General features: G+C 36.0%; 1 protein-coding gene across 1 annotated transcript; it reads left to right on the top strand.

The window, feature by feature from the left end:
• Positions 1-1,104: 1,104 nt before the first annotated feature.
• LOC135212333 (homeobox protein ceh-24-like) lies at positions 1,105-21,523 on the top strand. The gene is made up of 4 exons (XM_064245741.1): positions 1,105-2,065; positions 7,127-7,317; positions 9,302-9,355; positions 21,103-21,523. Exons 1-4 carry the CDS (start codon positions 1,372-1,374, stop codon positions 21,337-21,339), a joined length of 1,176 nt encoding a protein of 391 aa, XP_064101811.1. The 5' UTR covers positions 1,105-1,371; the 3' UTR covers positions 21,340-21,523.
• Positions 21,524-23,424: the final 1,901 nt, after the last annotated feature.

The raw sequence follows: 23,424 nt of genomic DNA, 5'->3' as shown, positions 1-23,424 counted from the left end.
ACTAAATCTTCACCCAATAATAGAAAGAAAATCTCCAATTCTGGAGATTCACCAAAAGCTGATTCATCAAAATCATAAAATCGGCCATGAACTAGATAATTTAAAGAAATGACTTCATATGCTCTTAAAATCTTGCTCTCTTAAAGATGACAAAATTATAGAAGGAATTCGTTTAAGGGAAAATAATTTCATTATAGAAAAAAGTATTTGAACAGTGACAACGGTTATATTTTTTTCCATCAAAAAGGATTATGATTATAATACCTGGTGCTTTATTGAAACCCCATACCAACAACAATAGTTTACAAGTCAGAATTTTAGCAGTTTGCATTTTTCATGTGCCAATACATTACATTCTTTGAGACCTATTTTTTTTTCATTGTTCCTCCTTGCAATAAACTATCACAAATCGGTGACAATTAGAAATCGATTTTATCTAAACAGCTTTACAATATTCTACGCAGCCTCAAGCTTAGGACATGGCCATCCGAAAAGTAGATAACTGGGTTTCTGGAGGCAGTAGACTTTACATAATGGCATGTTTTCGAGGTAAGAAAAATACAATGAATACAGTAATTTTAATTAATACCCAATATCGTTAATGTATTAACTGAGGGCCTTGCTGGACTCAATGTATGCTTGTATGTTTCTTTCGACACCCGTAAAACAACTCGCCCCCAAAAAAGGGCGCTAGGTTGCCCACGCCCTTGGCATTTGCACCTGCAAAATAATCGGCCCAATGCAAAAGCTCGCCTTGCAGTGTCTCCGTTTTCCGGATGCACAAAAGTTGCCAAAAATAGCACACTGGCAACGGCAACCGGATCAAACTATTTCTAGGAGATAAACAATAAATGGATGTGTGAAGTGTTATCGCTTCCCTTCAAATAATGATAACAGCCGCTAAGTTGCCATATTGTTTAAAGCCAAGCGAACCGTTAGTTTAATTCATCAGATTTTTTTCCATTTCTATGCTGAAAGCTAATTTTAGAAACTTGGTTGTTCACATTTATCCATAGGTATTACCGGGTGCAATCGCTTGCTGTGGACCCCTTCAGCATCGAAAGCTTGATGCATAACCCGATGACGGAAATGCTTTGCAGATCCTCAACCAGTGCTCCGCTTATTGGTAATCGGGCAAGGTGGCTCGCTCTACTCCTTCCTCGACTTGCAGTAGAACATAAGCTGACGATTGATTTCGCTGGAGAGCTTTGATTTGCAGCTCTGAAAATTCATTCTGATTTCAGTGGTACACCTCACCAAGTTTCATACAAAAGTGCCGCTACAGCGATACCGAAGATTTATAGTTATGATTTTTTCAAATGAAAGAGGAAACTGATCATCTAATATTTGTCAAACTAACATCAAAACACAATGGTCACCAGATACACCATCGACCATATCCTGGCGAGTAACGATGTCCGGGACATGACTCATTCGATTTCACCTGTACGTTCACCCGAAATTGAAGAGACGACCTTTGCCGAGGAAGCTAGTTCGATCATTCCAGTTCTCAGCCAATCAAAAGTCATTGTACGAGGTGATGTAGAAATAAGGGAGATCACAAGGGATCAACCCACCGAGCGCAAAGATGGGGTAAATGGACACGATGCTCGGAACTCATTTGTAGAAAACGGTTCAGGTAGTACTGCTGAGCATCATGAAGAAACGTCCATCATAAACCTGTCGGTGAGGGGAAAGTCTCCGCCAGATGATTCGGGGCCTCCTAGACAAAAAATGACCAACCACAGCGTGTTACGACCAGTTCCGGTTCGACCGAATGAAGTGCCGCAAAATGGAACATTGCACGACTCCCGTCACGAATACCCGCTGCTCAAGGAACACGAGTCTGTGTTAGGGCAAAGCCGCCTTAATCCAACCAAAAATAATCATCCTGTTAGTGATGGATTTGAACAAAGGCCAGAAAAGTGTCAGGGGCGCGATTACCCCGGGTTGGATATGGGGAGCAGCGTCTACAGCCTAATGTGGAGGCAGTATTTAGACGCTCAGCTTCAAGGAATGGCGGCTACGGGGCCTTTTGTTCCTTTGCCTTTTGTGCTCGATGCAGGTAAATAAAAAATAGTTTTAGAAGTAACAAAAATATTTAACTGTAAGGTATGTATACTGGAATGATGCCGAGATTAATTATTTAGATGATTTATAATTTTTATTTAAGTGAGAAATTGCAAAAAATACAATCGGTATTTAGTTCACACTCATGTGTATTTCAAAGTGACTTGTATTAAACTTAGGTATTTAACACACACACACACACACATATATATATATATATATATATATATATAATATATATATATATATATATATATTATAAATGTATGTGTGTGTGCGCGCGCGCGCGTAGAGCAAGGGGCATTGTAACGAAAAAAAAAAACTGATATCTAGGAAGATAGCTTGTGCAGGACAGATGTCAAAAGCGCATTAACAAAAGGCCATTAACAAAACTTTCGTGCGAGTTAATGAAACGACTAATGTTTAGGAAGTTTTCAGCACTATAAGCACATTATGTGTTCAGCGATTAAAATATGAATCTAGAGGTATCATGGACAGGTTTTTCTGTGAAGTCTTGCCATTAGAAAAACTGCCTATTATACAGTACAGTCCCCAATTATGCGAGAATTTGGTCGATCAACGACCTCGCTGAATTGGAAACTCGCATATTTCGAAACACATACCTTATGGGAATAATTCCATTAGGGCCAAGGCAAACGGCTACTTACCCAGTCAAACTTTTTTTATACCCATTTTCAATACTCTCTCTGTTCTATACTGTAATTTTTTCTAATATGAAATTGTTCTTATGGATAAATAAAACATTAAAAAGGTTTTAATAACTTGAAAAAGTTTTAAATTTCACAGGATGGCGAAAACTCCCACACAAACAATGCCAAAGTTTTAAATTACACAGGATGGCGAAAACTCCCACACAAACAATGCCGCCATTGGGCGCATATTTAGGATACAATCATTTCCTTTAAAATAAAAAAAAAACCTTGGATTTTGGATGGAATTTACTCTCCCAAAGAAAATTCAAACTCCTCTACCTCATCCTCCGTGAAGGGTTCTTCAGCTGAAGGAAGGCTTTATGAACCGTTTCGGGTACTGGCGGATCATACGTGTCTTCTCTCCCGTTAGGCCTAACAAACCTGGTTACAAGCGCCTGTCTGTTTATTTGTCCGTCACGTTCACTATCTAATCGTTTTCATGTAAATTTATTCTACGATAAAAAATGAAGTGATGAAAATTCTAAATTTGATACGAAATTACAATTTCTTAAAAAAATTATAAAAATTCTTCAATATGAAATGACAGTTTCTTGAAAAGTTTAGATGGAACGATTCTCTCTCTCTCAAAAATTCAAAATAAAATTTTATTTGAAATTCCAGTTTCTTAAAAAAAAATAATCAAAATTCAACATGAAATGGCAGTTTCTTGTAAAGTTTGAACGACTTCTCTCTCCTCTCTCTCTCTCTCTCTCTCTCTCTCTCTCTCTCTCTCTCAAACACACCTGCTTCTCTGTTGATTACTTTTACTAGTCATTTTCATCAAAACCTATTTCAACAATAGAAAAAAAATAAATTATCAAATCTGCATGATGCTGTTGATCAGAATACACTCCGCAGATCTGAATAATGTATGGCGATGATCATTCACACACACTGCGCTATGACGTCGCAAATGCGTGAGGCAGAGCCTTCCGTCTTAGCTAATGGCTGAGCAGGAAATCTTTCTCTCGCTTTCCCCCTTGGCGGAATAATAAATTTTTTCCTCCAAGCATTCCCCCCACCCCTTCTCTCAGATACAAGCAAAACCCCCACATCTTAAATATTTGAGAAGACAATAGATTTGACACGTTTTGCGGCGCGTCTCACAGAATTTGAACGGCAGATACAGAAAATAATTTTTGAGAACTAGCGACCGCATAAAGGAGAATCGCACAATTCGAACACGCATAATTCGGGCTGCCTATCTGCCTGTGATTGAAGCAAGTTTCTGACGGACCAATCAGCAAGCAAGAAGGGGTGTAGGGGAGGGAGGTCGTCAACGGCTTATCTACCCAAAAGGGATTTTTTTTACGGGATTCAGTACAAAAATAACTGCGTTTTTCTCGTAATGTGTGATGATTCAAGTCTATTTTACTCTAAATCGATTACTATATTTTTGAATTTTGAATATAGTTGGAAGAAAATGTAGTTAATGTGCTGGAATACGATTTTTATTCTATTTTATGACCGATGGAAAATTACCTTGATCCTGAAGAGGCTATGTTCAGTGCTATTAAATTCTTAGCGTTATTTTGCAATAATTAAAGGTAATATTCGTATGTGAGTGTTATCATGGATAATTTGTTTTATTTTCTCATTTACATTGATATGCATAAGCCCAGTTCATGTGATTTTCTTGATATCTTAGGTTGCAATGCCAGCCTGTTCGTCGTATGGATGTATACTGAGAAAACAATACATGGAAAAGTTAACTCATTCAAAATCGCATAGCTTTCCATTATGTTGTTGGAAAATATTTACCTGCTGAGATTTTTTAAAGTAAAATAAAACCTATATAACACTGATATAACAAAAAATCCCTCACTGATCTGGGTCTTCATTGTATTATTTTGTATTTATGTAGATAGGGTTAATAGCGCTTCATGTTGCATGACCTCTACCGATTCATGTTGCACGGTTTCCGCTGCAGGATGACTACTTTCATGCCTGATGAGTTGAATAGCCTCAACGGCAGGATGAAAACGCTCATGCCGAAATGCAATATATGCAATATGCTTACATTATTGACTTCTCAATTAAGTCACTCACTCCACTTGCCATTAGATAAATTCTATTCTCAAATTTCAAAATATTTTCTAATTTCAAAATATTAAATAGAAAATGAAGAAAATGAATTTTAACTGATAAGTTAAAAAAACACTTTGCTGAATCTATTGAAGCTTTAATCGGTGTATCATGACAGCTGACTCATAAGCATTTACTTTTGTACTCCAACTGATTTCTCAGATTTTTTAAAAGATAGAGGGAAATAACGTAACGGTTCAAATGAAAGCCTGCATTTTTTTTATAATTAAACTTCTAAACCCCATAGTTTTCAAATAACAATAATATATAATTATATTATATAATGCTATGTATGTATGTATGCATTATATATACTATATATTATATATATATATATATATATATATTATATAAATATATATATATATATATATATATATATATATATATATACTATATATATAGTAGTAGTGAGTCCTTCTAAGAGTGTTTGAACCTGCACCTTGCTTGTGAACATGAAAGGGTGGCAGTGCTAGGTGGTTTAAGAGCAAAGACAACTGCCAGAGAAAGAGATGACATAGACAGATATGGAGTTCCATGCAGAGTTTTAGTGGAAAAATAAAAGATGTTTTGCGAAAACTCGTTTGGAAAGGGGCTTGGTTGCTGGAAATACAAAGTCCCAAAGAAACATATAAATGGAAAAAAGAAAAAGGTGAAAATGTTATGTTAGATTATATATATTCGTTCCTAATGGATTTTACACAAAGAAGTGCTCGATAATCCGATCAAAATTACTGTCCCAAAAATCTCTGTCTAGCAGATTAAATTTTCATCCACCGAATTATGACGTGAAGCTGGTATAAAAGTTGAATTAGGACGGGTCTCTGCTCATGCAGACATCAAGAGAAACTCCGATGACGATAATGCTATGCCTACAGATCTCCCCGACTACTTTGGTCAAGTCAAATTAAACCAACAGTTGGGTTTCTGTTTCCTTCATTCCAACAAGAACGACATATTAAAGTAACTTTAGTTCCGTGACAGTGTTGGTCACATTCCATTGACCGTTGAGTATTATATATATATACATATATATATATATATATATATACTATATATATATATATATATATATATATATAATATTGGAAAGTAGAAATATTTTAAGTAATTGAAGTTTTCCTTAAACTACGCTTGTCAAACATTGGGAATAAATCCTTGAAAGAAGTGACGCCAGTTTTAATAGACACACAAATCCTTGAAAGAAAAGTTTTCAGTCTTCAACATTTTCCGTTTATTCTGTCGCTAAAATCAAAGTTGTAGGATGCAGACTAAGTTCTAAAAACGAAACCTTTGGGCCACACCTATGGAATTTAGTAATGAATGGCCTACTTCATCTATTTTCACTAGTATATCATACACAAACCTGCAAGCATCATACGGCGTATGTAGGTATAAGCATCACACACATGAATTCACGTATAATCTCACAACCGTACATAAGCCAGCTATGTGAGATCAAATTGGTGATCATACTGCTTGATAAAAGAAAAAAAATTATCAAACCGCACGACAGTGCTGTCTTTTGGAAGCTAATGGAAACAAGAAATCCACCTGGTTCAAAATATTGTATCATTCTCGGTGTGTCATTTAGTTTAATTTGAATTGTAGTTTTCTTAACGGCCAGCGTGACGTCATCGAAAGTAAGTATTCCCTTGCTGGATGTATTATGGAATTATACTTTAATCATAAAGAATATTCTTTAAATACAAGCCACAATTACAAAAGATTTTGGGTACAAACATATGTAGAAAATACTTTTACTAGTTGTCCAGTTTGAAGCGCACTAATACAAAGGCTATGAAATAATTTCGTTAATAACCAAGGATTTCTCATATGGAAATCAATGACTTCTAGGAATCACACTGATTTTTTTATAGGCATCTTTATAACGAAAAGAGAGATGAAACTTTTGATAGTAAAATTGGGCTTGTTTGTCGTTTTTGTTAGATTTAATACTTAATGTAGACGTCATAAATGTGTGGTCACGAACACCATAAATATTGTATCAGTCACTTGAATGTTTGTCCTTTAAGACATTTTAAAACATTCTTTTCAATATAACTGCTCCTCATTCTGTTTCATGGTTTGGTTAAGTTGAATTTGGAGAACATACGTACTATATTTCATAGAAACTATTCTTTGTGCTAAAAGAGAATGAAAAAAATAGAAAAAAAAAATTCCTCGGGACTCTTATACTCTGAAGATGTTTAGTAGTACTGCATTTGATTACGAACCCTCTTTATCCCTTCTCCCAGCCTTGCCCCACGTAGCGAGCAGTGTAGGCCTTCCATACCATGTCGTGAACAGATCCCGCAGGAGAGGCGGCCAAGTTCGGTTTACAGGAGACCAGACGAGACGCCTCGAAGAATGGTTTCATATCCACAAGTACATCACGCCTCCTCAGAGGAAGACGATAGCCAGGGAACTCAGTCTGCAAGAGAGGCAGGTTAGTGTTGACGAGGGCATTTTAACTTGTCTTGGGTCAGTAGGACCTTGAGTTAGTTGGGTCGTTGTGCTACCAGCCTCTAGATACAGTATTTTGAGTCATGAAGAAGCCGTTCTTTCAAGCTTCTCCCGAAGCTCCTTAGTTTTAAAGAGATTACATCGGTTTAGGAGTCGCCAACCTCCGACTCTTTCTAGACACTTCTGCGGCTCCAAACGCTGAACAATTACCCTTTTATGCATTTAAACCACAGAAATTATGTAACACTTAAGACAATATTTGATTACATTTTATTTAATTAAAAACATATAATAGGCATAGATTTTTTTTCTATTGAGATATAAATAGTTTTTAATGCCATCTTTGTCATTATGGCTCTGACAGTACTACATTTTTATGATTAAATAAATGGCTCTTCTAGCTTCAAAGGTTGGTGAACTTTATTGCATAACTTTTGTTCTACCAATTTTAGGCAAGAATCAGGTTTTGTGTTCAATACCGAATGGTTTTCATAAGGAATATAGGTTGTAGGTTTGAAGTTAGTGGAAGCTGTTAAGGCGTGATACAAAATGCCCTAGTTCTATGGACTAGCTTGACCACTAAAATAGTACTAGTCAGATAAAGAAGCAATTGATAGTGCCAGGGTATGTAATATATATATATATATATATATATATATATATATATATATGTATATATATATATATATATATATATATATATATATATATATATATAAGCGAATACCACAGGAAAATGATAGGCAGAAAGAAATTCCAAGTGCTTTCGTCTTGGATTTCTGCCTATCATTTTCCTGTGGTATTCGCTTATTTAAGGAAGTTACGTGCATCTACTGTGATTTTTTAAATATATTATATATATATATATATATATATATATATATATATATATATATATATATATATATGTGTGTGTGTGTGTGTGTGTGTGTGTACTGTTTATATGTTTATTGGTGTTTAAATTATTTGAATAAATGTAGCCTATTTACGTTGAACTCATCAAATTCTGGAAAAAGTTTAGACAATCGAGCTTACTTGAACATGTTAAATACAGGAGAGCTTATGTAAACAAAATGATGGGCTGATATAATCACAAACCAACTTAGTTGAATAATGCGCGGCACAAAACTGGAGTAGCCTACCATCTCGAATAGGGCTTGGCAATCATTGTGTGTGTGTCTTGTTTTGCTTTGAGTTGCCTGTTCTGTCCTACCTTTTCTTTTATACTTTATTTACTTTAATTCATTGCTGTTCCTGAGACATGTGACCCTATCTATCGTTTCGTTGATCACATAGGCCTCTATTGCCTCTTATCTCTCGCTCTTGATCTCTTATTGAAAAATACTACTGATGTCCTTTTACTCTTATTGCGTTGTTTGTTTTATTGGAATATCTTGTGCTGTGACGAATTCAGTTTTGTTCTTTTTCTGTTATTACTTCCGAATTTTATTTTCCTGAGAATCTCCTCCTATGTCATCCTCGTTGGCACTGCATAATTCCACCTCTAAAATCCTATATAAAGACCTATTTCAGCTTCCTCTCAGTCCATCTCTCGGTAAGATTAAATAGCAGGTGTATCCCAGGTCTTAAGAAAATCCTAGTTACGTACTTAAGTTCAAAGTAAAAAGGACCATTTGCCTTATAGTAAAACCTTTGTCGCTTCGAGATAGCAACCTAATTACAAGTTGCTACCCATGAGAGAGCTCGTATCAGCGACCGTTATCAAGATAAATGGATTATTAAATAATTGGCCCTGGCTTGGTCTTGCTTGTGTAAAACGACCATGAATTTTGTTACTTGAATATCTTATACCTGGTTATACCTGTATTCCTGTAATCCCTTTCTTTGTGTGTGTGTGTGTGTGCGTGTGTGTGTGTTTGTGTTTGTGGATGTTTGAATGCACAATGTTACTTCCTTATCATTTTCATTTTTGCCATTTGATTAATTCGTTCAATTTTTTGGTACAGGTGAAGACCTGGTTTCAGAATCGACGTGCGAAGTGGAGGAAAGCGGAAGGACAGGTAGGGAACAATTTATCAACTTTTTTTAAATACTATTTGTGTCATTTTCGTATATATATATATATATATATATATATATATATATATATATATATATATATATATATATATATATATATATATATATAGTGATATACGAAGCCACGTGTCACCCACGTGTATAAGTGACAAAAATATGCATATATATGTGTACATATATGTATACATACATATATATATATATATATATATATATATATATATATATATATATGTATGTATATTATTTTTGTCGCTTATACTTGTACACGTGCGCGCACGTGATTTTTTTTTTTTTTTTTTTTTTTTTTTTTTTTTTTTTTTTTTGTCTTCACAAATATTTAGCCACGAACATCATTCAGTATCTAGCTTACTTGACCTTAGGAATAACTTACACTCAAAGGGAATTATAAACTGATAAGTAGTACTTCTTCGTCACCAGCAGGATTCGAACCGTTGCCGCCTGGTTGAGAAACTACAATAGACAGTGACCTTGACCACTGAACTCTCTGCTTAGTATTTATGACATGTATATGTATTATATATATGTGTGTGCATATTTATTTATGTATATGTTAATAGCTTTATGTACAATCAGTTCTCTTCACAAAGAATGAAGTCATTTTGCGTTTTTATGCTACTGAGGATTACCTTGTTTGTTACATTTCTTCCACCCGCATGAACCTTGTGTCTTGTCCAGATTACAAGTTGCTTTTAACGTTAGTCTTCTTTGACTGTTAGAATCTCTCTCTCTCTCTCTCTCTCTGGGAGGTAGACCTTGAATCCTCTGAGCTGAGTTGAATATAGAATTTAGGACAAAGGCCAAGCACGGGGACCTGTGAGGGCATTCAGCGCTGAAACGGAAATTGACAGTAAAAGTTTTGAAAGGTGTAACAGGAGGAAAACCTCAAAGCAGTTGCTCTATGAAATAATAGTCAGGAGAGGGTTGAAAGTAAGGTGGAAGAAAGACAATATGAAAAGATGTACATTAAAAGAAACGAAAGGGGTTACAGTAATGCCTACACTGCACCGCATGAGGTGCACTGAAGGCACTACCCTACGGGGACCTTGAATCCTTTGATATTCCCATTTATCAAAACTCAAACGCGAGTTAAACAGCTCTCCCTAAATTCGGGCGAAAACAGAACGTATATTATATATATATATATATATATATATATATATATATATATATATATATATATATATATATATAACATAACATAGAACTTAAAATCTTGATTGGGTTGGTGACCATTTTGGACGCGACGCCCGGTGACATAAACAAATAATTTAAAAATTAAAATCATACTGCATGCATGAGCAAACACAACATACCTGTCAAATCAAATGCAAATTGCTGAGGCTTTTCGTCATCGACTATGAAAACCCTACTTAAATTTATTTGTGAGGTGTGACTTATAGTTTTTTCTGATAACTTTTTTCACCATAACTGAATAGAAGCGTCCTTCATTTCTTCTTCAGTATCTCCAAGTTTTCACAGCTTTTCTGTTCTCGTCCTGTTACAATACTTTTTATTTGAAATGACAGGTTTTATCATTCTTAACTGTAATCCATTCTGATAAGAACTGCTTCTGGGAAATCGGCAAACTTTGAGACCTTTGCGGATTGCGAACCCTTTTATTGGATAGCGTAGTTTTTTTTTTTTTTTTTTTTTTTTTTTTTATTCAGCCACATGACTTGTTCAAAATAATATACTCCGCGCAACCCAGTTGCTACTTAATTTCATATTATCCCAGCTCTCCGCTCATCACTCTTGTCATTTTTAAAAAGTTCGTATAATCTGTTCAGGTGTCATAAACTGAACGAGGTCATAAAATTTTTTAGTGGCATCTTGGGTGGTACGAGAGGGGGAGAGGTGCGAGGGGCCACTTGAAAACAAGTTGGTGAGCTGTTGAGATCCGTTGTGATAATATGTTGCTATCTTGAATTTTGATTAGCTGATAATGTTCGTTGTTATTAATCGGATTTAAGAACCAGCACCTAGTCTCCATTATTGGTAGAGAGAGAGAGAGAGAGAGAGAGAGAGAGAGAGAGAGAGAGAGAGAGAGAGAGAGAGAGAGAGAGAGACTTGTTTCAATGTCCCTGCTTACTTGTGAATGTGTTGTTAACGTCATTAGAGGTTTATCCTTTTCTGGCAGCTTTAATTTTAAGTTCGCATCCTGATGTTGCGCTTAAGATGCATGTAAGCATCATAAACTTATCTAGGATTTGAATTTAAAAATGAAAAACTCTGTGGGAAAAAGAAGCTTGACTACTGCTAGTAAAGGATGAACCTCTAATGACATTAACAGCCCATTCACAGATAAGCAGGGACATTAAAAGAAGTCTCTCTCTCTCTCTCTCTCTGCTCTTTTTGACCAAATGCTTCTGTCCTTGAAGAGAATACCACTAGAAGGTACTGATCTTGAGGTTTTCAGCAAGTTTTTAAAGATTAGTTTGATAATCCAAAATTCCTCCCTGCGCTGACTATGATCCGTTACATTCGATTAAGCACCAAGTAACTTAAGTCTTTTTAGATTAAGCAAACAAGGCTTGGGACCTCAAGCTACTCGGTACACGTGCAAGATTTTCCCCTCGCGCATAGGTTGTAAACAGTATATTCCTAACTTAACGTGAAGTGGTCTTCGTTATTAATATTCATACTTAGTACTACTCATACTAACAAGGATCAAATAAAAAGTACACAAATTAAACTCGTTCATATACTCTGTTATAAGTAAAAGCACAAAATAATCGAACAGAAACATAGCCTAACTTCAGTACACCAAATAAATTAAAATGTGCTAAAATCTATGGTCAAGTAGAGCCTTGTTTCAACAACGAAAACTAAAATGTTATATTTTATTAGATATAATTTTTTTGTACAGTTTAAGATGCACATTATTTATTTTTGTTACATTTTTTTTTAAAGATACATCATAAGTACCCTAACCCAAAATTCCTATATCTTTAACTCAACATGAAACACCTCTCTCAAACCTTTTTAGGCTCTTTCATAGAACTTTCCCACCCCCAACAAGAACAACAATAACAAAGTAGTATGTAGGCTTACTCCCCATCCATGGGATGGATCTCAGGGTTTCTTGCTGGTCAGTCATCATTAATCATTCAATACTGAAGGAATAATTTATTGAAAGAAATTTTACTGGGATAATTTTTCTCTTTGTCCCCTGCTTTCCAGTTGTGGTTTTCGTGGCAATAGTAGATTCACATTAACCGTGCATCTGATGTCAAGGCCCGTCCCTTACGACGCTCTTGATTGGCTGTTGCTAAGCCAATCACAGGGCTGGTAACTCTCAGTCTCTCTCGAGAGTTCACATGGGCAAGATGTGTGTTCCTCCTCTCCTGAGGGATACGTCTTTCAAACATATACCTCAGGAAAGGTGGAACACACATCCTGCCCATGTGAACTCTTTCGAGAGACTGAGAGTTTCCAGCCCTGTGATTGGCTTATCAACAGCCAATCAGGAGCGTCGTAAGGGATGGACCTAGACATCAAATGCACGGTTGATGTGAATCTACTGTAGCTCTTTATGGCATCAGTGGCATAAGGTTTCATATGGGGTTGCCATGTTCCGAAGATTAACCATGTTACCAATGTTGTCAGAACTTAGGTATTGTTGTAGCCGCCGAGGACAATCGCTTTACAGGTCTTCCTGTTATAAAGTTCCTTACTTGAAGATAGACTTGCTTGCACGCTTTGTTTTCAATCCTTTATATTTGTTTTCAATCCTTTATGTATTCATTGTAGATGATATTTTATTTATTTCTTCTCATTCACTTATTACTTATTAATTCTATCAGATATGTTATTGATATTTCTCAAGTGATCTTGGTTTAATTACTGTCTATGCACACTAATAATAATAATAATAAAATAATAATAATAATAATAATAATAATAATGTACAGGTGTTTATTAAGGCAACGTATGCAAGGGTAGAACATGGTGTCCTATATCTGGCTATGTTTCAGCATTCCTATACTCATATACCTATTAAAGTGGAAGATTTTAGGATGTGGCATCATTTCTAATTTGCAGCCAGCATGCAGTGCTATTGAAAATACAGGTCATATTTTTTTAGCGCGTGAGGCTGGGAACTTCGCGTGTAGCAAGGTGGTTTGTACGATAGTGATCCCTAGCGTCTAACATGTATACGGTGTTCTTCTTCTACAGCCATACATGCCTTCAGGTCTATGAAGGAACGCGGGACAAAGTAACAAGCTCAGTAAGCAATTAAGAATAACAGAAATGCAGATCGCAATTTGTGATGTATCGTTGCCTAGAGAATAAATACATATTACCCTTATTTCGGTTACATCCTTTTTATCTTCAAGATTGGGCTCATAGCACAGTTATAAAAAAAAAGCGCTTGGCTCGCGTTTGAAAGGTCGGTAGTGCGATCCGCCCAGTTACCAGTTAGAGTCCAGGGAATGGATACCATGGTCAGTTTGAGTTAGATATAAGGGGACATGAGCTAACATATTTTTTTTATGTTGGTGATCACCAATCACCCATCCAAGTATTGACTAGACCCAGATTGCTTAACTTTGGTGATCGGAAAACTGGTGTTGCAGAAAACGCGTTACTGCCGTCGTAACAGAGAGAGAGAGAGAGAGAGAGAGAGAGAGAGAGAGAGAGAGAGATTATAGTAAGAGGAAAATTATCTTGCCCAGTTCTAAAGAGCCATATCATCGTGCATTTTCACACTGAATTATAGTTGTAGTATGACTTCATCAGATAACACCAATATTTTTATTCATGTCCGATACCAATATTGATAAATGTTTTTTATCTCGATGCTTTATGAAGCTTGTTAATCAATCACTTTCTCGAAGGGCCGGCTTAATAAAAGTAAGTGGTGATGAAATGCTTCTTGTGAACACAAACCTTTCGGACATTTCATCCGAACTTGTTCCCCCCAAAGTGTCATAACATTCATCTACTCTTATATTCGTTACAAGGCCGATAGAGTTCTAAACATGAGGTAATTACACACACACACACACACACACTATGGTACCTGAAACACACACTCTCTCTCTCTGTCCTGTCCACACCTATTAATTGTACCTCTCTCTTTCTCATCACATTCGTATACTCATTTTCGCTTATCATTGCATTCCCAGTCCTTTTGTATAGCCATTCTCACTCTTCCTCAGAATATTTCCGCCCCTGTTGTGGAGCCACACTCTCTCTCTCTCTCATACACACACACACACATCACATTCCCTTTGTTTCTCGCTGCATTCCCAAATATCGTGGAATCTTTCTTTCTCTCTTTAATTACATTATTATATCAACACCTATTATTATGTCATCCTCACTCTCTGTCTTTGCATTCCCACTTGTTGTGGAGTCGCTCTCTCTCTCTCTCTCTCTCTCTCTCGTCACATTCCTTCGTCTGTTTTGGAGTCATTCTTTCTCGTCCCATTCTCCTCCACTCCCATTGTAGAGCCATCCATCATTCTTCCCTTGTCATCACTTTTCTCACCACCGATTGTTGAATCAGAGTAGTATTATCAGCAGTCTTATCAGTGTCAAGTACGTGTTAGGGGCTCTTCCTATCAGTGATTTAGAAGCTTTTGACACCAATATACAAACACCAAATAGATTATAGATATTGGATAATTGTCTCGAGAAACACGGGTGACCGGTCATTCTACTGTCGTCAATTCTAGTTGTAACTAGAGATTCGAGCCCTGTAACCTGTTCTATAATTTTATTAGTTTTCATTGTTATAAGAATACGAACATTTACTCGAGAAAATGTACGCGTTCTGTAGGAACTTCCAATGGAGTACTCTGTAATAAACAATTTCCTACGGCAATGTTACATATAATTTCTCTCTGCATCATTTTTCCATGTTGTTTGGTCACTCTCTAGACGTACAAATTATATAAAATTATTTCCTGCAATAAAAAGGAAACGGTAAGAACCATAGTCGACGATCTTTGATTGAAGGCCAAAAGAAAAATGGTCACCTAAGAAGTTTACGAGCTCACTAACCATACCCTCCTCCTAGGGGCTACGACTTTTTTTTTTCCTCCTGATCCTCAGCTACAGATTGTAAACATATGCGGCATTTAAAATGAATGAAAATGTGTACGGATCCTTTTCTCTCTGAAAGTGATTAAAAATTAATTGGACCCCTGACTTTTACTACATGAACAACAGATATTTACATATCTTTCGGCTTGATTGTGAGTTTTCTGTAAAAGAAGCTATTGAGATGGCTTTGCGTGTCCGTCAGCCCTCAGATTTTAAAAACTACTGAGACTAGAGGGCAGCCAATTGGTATATGTTGATCAACCAACCCCCAGTCATCAAACATACCAACTTGCAGCCCTCTAGCCTCACTACTTTTTAATTCTATTTAAACTTCAAGTTAGCCACAATCGTGCGTCTGGCAACTGTATAGGACAGGCCACCACCGGGCCATGGTTAAAGTTTCATAGGCCGCGGTTCAGTCAGCATTATACCGAGGCCACCGAAAGATAGATCTATTTTCAGCGCATTTTTTTACTTTTTTCTCTTGCTTTCAGTTTCCATTTTATCACCATACTATTTTCTTCTATTCTGCTTCTCTTGACAAGAAACCGTGATGATGCTGTCACATATTCATCGACAATTTTCCGAATATTTTCATCATTCATAGAAGAAAATCAGCGAACGTATTCTGTCTTGTAGTTCATTGTTGTCAAAGTCTCCACGGTGTTATTGCAGTGCAATATAATTCAATTTGTAAAACTCCGTTTATGACCAGATAAAAGGTTTTGAGGGCCACGTCGGAATGCTCAAATAATGCCTGTGGCGTCTTTAGAGGTGGTTGTTCTCAAACATCGCTCCCCCCCCCCCCCCCGCCCCGCCTCCCCGCCTCCCTCCCCTTCAGACCCCCTTTTACTAAAAAAAAACAAATATATTGCAAGTCATTTTGATTGTCTCTTTGAAGAAGTTTTCTATATTTGGTTCTATGAGATTTATTACCATTTCGTATCACTTTTGATTTGACGAAAACTGGCACCTGACCTAAGTACCTACTTATAGCCTAAAAAGACGATTTTGAGAATAGAAACAAATGAATATTTTTTCAGTTCGCCTTAGTCATTTTGAAGGCATACCAATTATTATTTTCAGAATGCCTTCTTTATTAAATCTTTAAGTATCTTTTTCGTTAGAAATAAACAATGGCGGTTTACATCCCATTATCCAAGACAAAAATGACTGGAAAAGCGAAGTACTTAGCAGATATGAATTATTGTTAATCTTAATTACTGACTTAACCTAGGAGTGTCCTTTATGTTTCTAACACCGTCATTGATAACGGACCTCATGAGGAAAAATTGAGGGCAAGTTGATATGTTGGTTAGTAATTATGGTGGAGAAACTGATAACTCCATGATAGTTAGGTCATTCTTTTATTTGTTGTTGACGTTGATTTTAAACATTGCCGCTTTGATAATGCCAACATGCGACCAAAACTCAAGATGGTCTTGTGATGTATTACCTTAGGAATTACTGTTTCAGATCAAATTTACACATTGTCACTCTGCGTTGCTACTAGTCATTAATGCTTACGGATATTGTCGCGAATAATACTGGCCATATTGTTTGCGACCAAATTTTCACGGGTTAAACAGAAAAGACGGTAGACTATTGATATACTGTTTTTTTTTCGTAGGTACTGTGAATTAATGCCCAACGAAGTAAAGAGTTATGTTTAGCTACATTGTTAGAAGTGACAACTGTAGATAGTATCTTGATCTGTATTGAGCAGGAAGTAAACTGAAAAAATTGTCCCATGTAGTACTATGTGTTACGCCTCTGTACCAGAGTTGCGGAGCAAGTAAGGTAGGCACCTGCGTGTGTGCGCGTGAGTAACCAGGTCGGTGTTTGTGAAACTTGTACGCCATGTGGCTGGGTGCAGCGCTGCATATACTCTATATATATAAGTTTGCCATCCGTTGGTTAGTCGTGTAGAAAGTTTTATGTAAGTGTTCTTTAACTATCCGGTTATAGATAACGAATTATTAATGATGTCCAATGGAAACCATTTTGACGAATATCCTGGTTTTCTCAAATGTATTCGGAGTATCAATTCTTAATGCCGCGTGCGAGCGCATGTTCATCAATGTTTTATGTCAATATTCAATTAAGTTGTGATGCATCAACTTCCCTTAGATTATTTAAATCCATTAGAAACTAGTTTTGTAATAAAATAATTGGAGAAGATCGTACTTATTCAATCTTCACCCTCCTGTTTTAAGATTTTTTTCCTCTTCAAGGTTAGGCTTCCTTCCCATAACATCTGGATTAAAAGAATTGTTTAAAAGCCTTAAAAATTCGCGACAAATATATTCAATGAAAGGAGTTTAAAGTCGACTAGTCCTAATCGAATTCAAATTTTGAACTTAATTGCAGAACATAGACCTAAATAGGTGAAGCAATGGAATCCTATATGCAAGAGCAATGTTCTCGTCTTTTAACTTCTCAGTAGCCCTACTACATCTTAGGATTGTACGCGACTGCAGGAGCATTTGTATCTCCTGTAACTTCTTAAAGATTTGTTTTTTCGGCTAAGAATCTGTTCGAGAATATGGCTGAGATTCATCCGAGCTTTATTTTCAGTTATTATTTTTTGTGCTTTGATTATAATTCTGTTTAGTTTCCCTTGACCAGATTTCTAATAAAAAATAAAAACTATATTGTATATATTGTAGAGATCACCTTCGTATTCCTCATACGTTTTCGTTTGGAGTAATTATTTTTGCTGAAGAGAACTTCCCAACTAAAACTCATTTAGAAGAACAAAAGAGCATCACTTTAACATCTAGAGTAGTCTATGTGTATATATAGACTTTGGTGGAATTACGGTTCTAGTCAGTATACGAATAATTCGTTTCATGGTCACAACATACGGGTGTCTAGTGGACTAGAAAATGTTATAACCAATATCATGGTTATTCTACTCTGATACTAGTCTCTGGAAATTATTGAAAGAATATATTCATGGAGATTTGTAGACTTGAAAGGAAACTACTGATTGCTGGCGCCGTTATCATAATCATTTAATAGCCTGATAGCAAGTTGTACGCTGTAAGGGATTACTGTTTTTTCATGTTTTGATACGTGTGCATAATAGTGCAGTGAGCAGTTCCTTTATTTTTTTCTCATCTTGGTAGTATACATTAATATGACATTTCAATGCCAAATAGATTTTCCGCTTCTGTATCTTATCCGATCGATAATGTGGTATAAATTCAACTTGATTTAGTCTAGCTAGGATAGAAAATATTATCTAGTATTACATCTTGATATTTACTACCTCTAGATTTAATACTGCAAAAAATTGGCATGAAGAAGTAAATTACCTTATTTTAAAATAAGAAGCAATTTATATTCTCGGATATGAGTATACATATGATTTTTGTGAGAGCTTGGCTTTCGTATAACTTCATATATAATATATATATATATATATATATATATATATATATATATATATATAATTTCCGTATATAATTACAACTTCAAGGGTTCTAATAATATATATAAAATATTTAGCATGAACTCAAATGCAAGACTTGACCCGAAATTATTATATATATATATATATATATATATATATATATATATATATATATATATATATATAATATATATATATATATAGAGAAGAGAGAGAGAGAGAGAGAGAGAGAGAGAGAGAGAGAGAGAGAGAGAGAGAGAGAATTTATATTGCGAACTGATGCATAGAATGTTCAAGTCTTCATCGTGGAAGTGTAGCAAATATTGAATGTTAATCGGCGTTAGACTTTATTTCATCTATATATCCCTGAGTTCAGTTTCAGGGGCCGTTTTCGCTTGTACCGCAGGTGCTTTTTCTCTGATAGATCAATCGTTGTCAGAAATTTCAGCAAATACAGCACTCTCGATATCACTGAGCTGAAGAATTGTAGTAATTCATGCCCTTAGCAATAACCATTCATTCAAGTCAATTAAAGTATTCATACTATGGCTTTCGTATTGATGTTGCCCATTCCCATTGATTATTTTAAAGACACCGAGAGGCTTATCTGGTCGGAAAAAAGTTGTGATATCACAACTTCTTTATATATATGCATGCCTATAACATGACTGTCTGTATGTCGAAAAGTAAAAAATGATAGAAATATGTTGATAGGTTGCTCTGTACATTGTGGCCACACACTGCCTATCTCCCCGAATTTCCTTTTTTTCACCTTCCTCTTGACGCCCTATATTCCTTTCCACAGATGTTCCATCTGTCTTACAGTTACGCCTCAAATAATCTCTCTTTAAAGCTTCACTAAAGTTCTTATTTCCTCATCAAACTTCACACTGTTTTTTTAATTTTTATTAACCTCATCCCACTCATAAACCCCTAAAACCACAAGCACTTCCTGATGACTCCTCTTTTTATTCTTATTCATAATTCAGGTACTGCTCATATCTGCCCACAGCCCCATCTCTCTACGTTTACCTTTGCATTTAAATCACATGGCACAACTAGCCTTTTCGGCTCTCCAAACCCAGTACAGTTTAAATCAAGTTGCTCTTGGGAATACACTTTCTTCTCAATCCTTTCAATCAATATTTGCCCATAAATGGTCACTCGTCTGACCTTTCCTCTTACCACGCTTAATTTTACCCCAAATCAAACTTCAAATTAGCACGATAGTGCTCTTTTGTCCGTTCCCAGAGTATTACTGATACTTTTCCTACCTCTAAAGTTCTAAACCTTTCAGCCACCCCAGACATATAATCGGCATTAGTCCTCCCCAAAGCAGTTCCTCTCTGGACGAGTCGGTAACATGTGCTCGACTACCGATCTCAGGGTCCGGGTTCGATTCCCCGCTCTGCCAACAAGGAATCAGTGGAATTTGTTTCTTGTGATAGAAATTCATTTCTCGATGTGGTTCGGATACCACAGTAGGCTGGAGGTCCCGTTGCTAAGTAACCAATTGGTTCCTAGCCACGTCAAAATATCCAATCCTTCTGGCCAGCCGTAGGAGAGCTGTTAATCAGCTCAGGGGTCTGGTTAAACTATGATAGATTTAATTTTTTTTTTCCTCCCCATAGTTGCTAACACAAACTCTTCCTTTTCACAAATGTCTCACTCAAGACCAGAACATCTAGCCTTTTCTCTCTGAACGAATCAGCTGGTATGTATTTCTTACATTCGACTCATGAGCGCCAGCAGCATATTTTCCAAGGGGGTGAAAAAAACACACACTATATAGATAGATTATATATATATATATATGTATATATATATATATATATATCATATATGATATCTATATTATGCAGTAGAATTGCAATGCCAATAATTTAAGTGAAGCAAGATATGCGATAAAGAAAAAAGAAAAAAAATGCAGTTACATTGACTTTTTTTTCAATTCCATAACTGCTCAACTGAAATAAAACATTTCTTGAAAAAAATAACGCAGTTATATATTGCATGTAAATACTATACAATATAATAAGGATACCTTTTTTTTAGGGTTTCGGGGGAGGCTTATAAATGACGCCCCGTTGCCCCTTACGTGCGGGCACCCATAATTCGGTTCCAATGAACCGTCATTAGTATTTTGCTATTATCAGTGTCACTGTATATGCTACTGTTAAATGTTATGCTTGTTAAACTTTGATTTATGAAATTACTTCTTGTCCAAATTACCAGAGCGGTGTCGAGGCTAGTCCATCAGACATAGGTCCATCTCCTTCACCCTCCCACGACACAAGCGGAGACGACCTAGACGAAGACACTTTTGAGAAGGAACCTGGGCCTCAGGAAGAGCTTATTGTAGATGAGGACCAGCCGGAAGTCCCAAGCGTCCCATCTAGCTGTGGCATCGGTCGCTGCCAACCTCCTGCTGATGACAAGAGACCTCCCAAGAATTTCAGAGTTCTTCATTAATTTCTGTACAGCGATGGAATGAAAATATTGTTTCCGATTTCTGACCATCTGTTTTAATAATGATTGAAATTTCTATAAAATTCGTGATTGTGGCGGGCTTTGTCTTTCCCATGAAAGTAAAGAGTGTTGACTTGGGAACGCAGTGTCTTCTCAACCTTAGAAGTTTGCTTAAAAAAAACAAAAACAGATGGACTGTAATCGAAACATCACAGTCTAAAATTCCTAGGTGGGGGGAATATAAGTTAAATTTGTCATAATGTAATTAAAAACAAATACAAATTATTAGCAATGCCATACAATAATCGATCATAATAATAATATATAGGTACGTGCGAACAAATTTAAAAACTTTTTTATCTCTCGCGCTCAACTTACAATCTCCTGGTTACGACTACTATCATACCAGGACCCTTTCCAGGTTAGCAGACGTTACATTCGATGTATCAAGAACTTTCCAAAAGAGAAACTGTACGCACAGTTACGGTAAGCATAGTTGCCAAGTGAACGAGAGAAGTCCTCGTTTCCTGTTGGAAAAGTAACTGAATGCTCATCAATGACGCTTTGGTACTCAAAACTGCGCCAGGTCTGACTAGCTTCACCAACGTAGAAATGTAGGGAAGAATAAAAGAAGTGCAAAGAGTCAATAAGTAAAACACGTATATGGCCTGCAGAAAATAGAATAGAGTAAGGAAAACGATGTTGCGTGACAACATTATCGCCATGAAAGCTAGTGAAGGTTAGACCAAACAGATCGCTGTGGAGAAGGTGTGATAAATATTTGTAGGAAGTAAAGTAGAACCAGAACAGGTAGAAACTCATATATAGACGAGTTAGGTACATTGGATTATGAAGATCAAACTATTCTAACACTAAAATGTAACAATTAAAGGAAAATTGAAAACATTAGTTATCATAATATCTGGGAGAGGGGGTAAAAACCAGAGAAAGAAGGTCTGTTCGATGTTTGGTGACGTAAGCAAGGGTAGTCCGAGCTGCTAGCACTGACTTAGCTGCCAGATGAAAGAAATATAAACAAACTCTCGCCAAAATCTTATCATTTTTGGTCTGCCAGTTATTGATTTACTTATTTTCTCGTGTACACTAATTAGTGTATACCAAATAATACTAACTCGAAACACAAGTTATAAGATTAATATAAAATGCTGAACCAAAACAATTTGTTTAGTCACAATACAGTCTAGCAAAGAATAAACAGCAGTGCATAGGTTTACATAACATAAAAAAAAATGGTTCTTTCTACTATATGTGAATGAAATAATTCTCTTACATAGAGTCATTATTTGGTATTTAAATTTTCTAACTTTCTCTTTGTCTACAATAGTTATTTTCTTGAGCAGCAATTACTCAATAAAACATTAATAGAAACCCAGATTGCTAAATTTCTCTGTTTTTCTGTACTATAACCTTCATTACTTATTGGGGATCACCTGAAGATTAGCGACCCCTAATACCTCTCCTGAAGAAAATCAACCCCAATATTTTCCTCCTGAAGAAAAGCGACTCTAATATTTTCCACCTGAAGATAAATGACCCCTGCTTGTTGGTGTCTCCAATCTTCAGGTGACCCACTTTAGCTCATAATAATAAAGAAAAAAGGAGAAAAAATATAGATATATATTCATTAGAAACTACTTTATTAAACATTTGTAAAAAACAAATTTAGAAAAACAATCAATAGTTGATTAAAAGCGTATTGTCTTGCAATTTCAGTACAAAAATAATCAAACCTACTGTAACCCCTGTGGCTAGCACGTGCAGCGCAACATTACCTCTTGCCAGGACATACCGAGCTTGCCAAGAATCTTTAAATATGCGGATAAGGCGTGAAGCGCCGTTCCGCCAAGGCCTTACTGTAACCCCTCTTAATTCCTTACCTTAAGAAAAGTGACCCCAATATTTTCCACCTGAAGAAAAGCGACCCCAGCGTGTGTTGGGGTCGCTTTTCTTATTGGGCAGCTTTTCTATTATTTACCTTTTGACATTTAAACATTTAAATTCATGATTGTTAACCAAATGTAAAATTTTTACATTTGCATCCTGAATAAAAAGGGAGTGATTTTTTCC

This window comes from Macrobrachium nipponense, chromosome 40 (assembly GCF_015104395.2).
Source record: "Macrobrachium nipponense isolate FS-2020 chromosome 40, ASM1510439v2, whole genome shotgun sequence".
NCBI classification, from domain to species: Eukaryota; Metazoa; Arthropoda; class Malacostraca; order Decapoda; family Palaemonidae; genus Macrobrachium; species Macrobrachium nipponense.
Note: the sequence above shows the minus strand (reverse complement) of the source record. Positions and strands in the feature narration are given on the sequence as shown.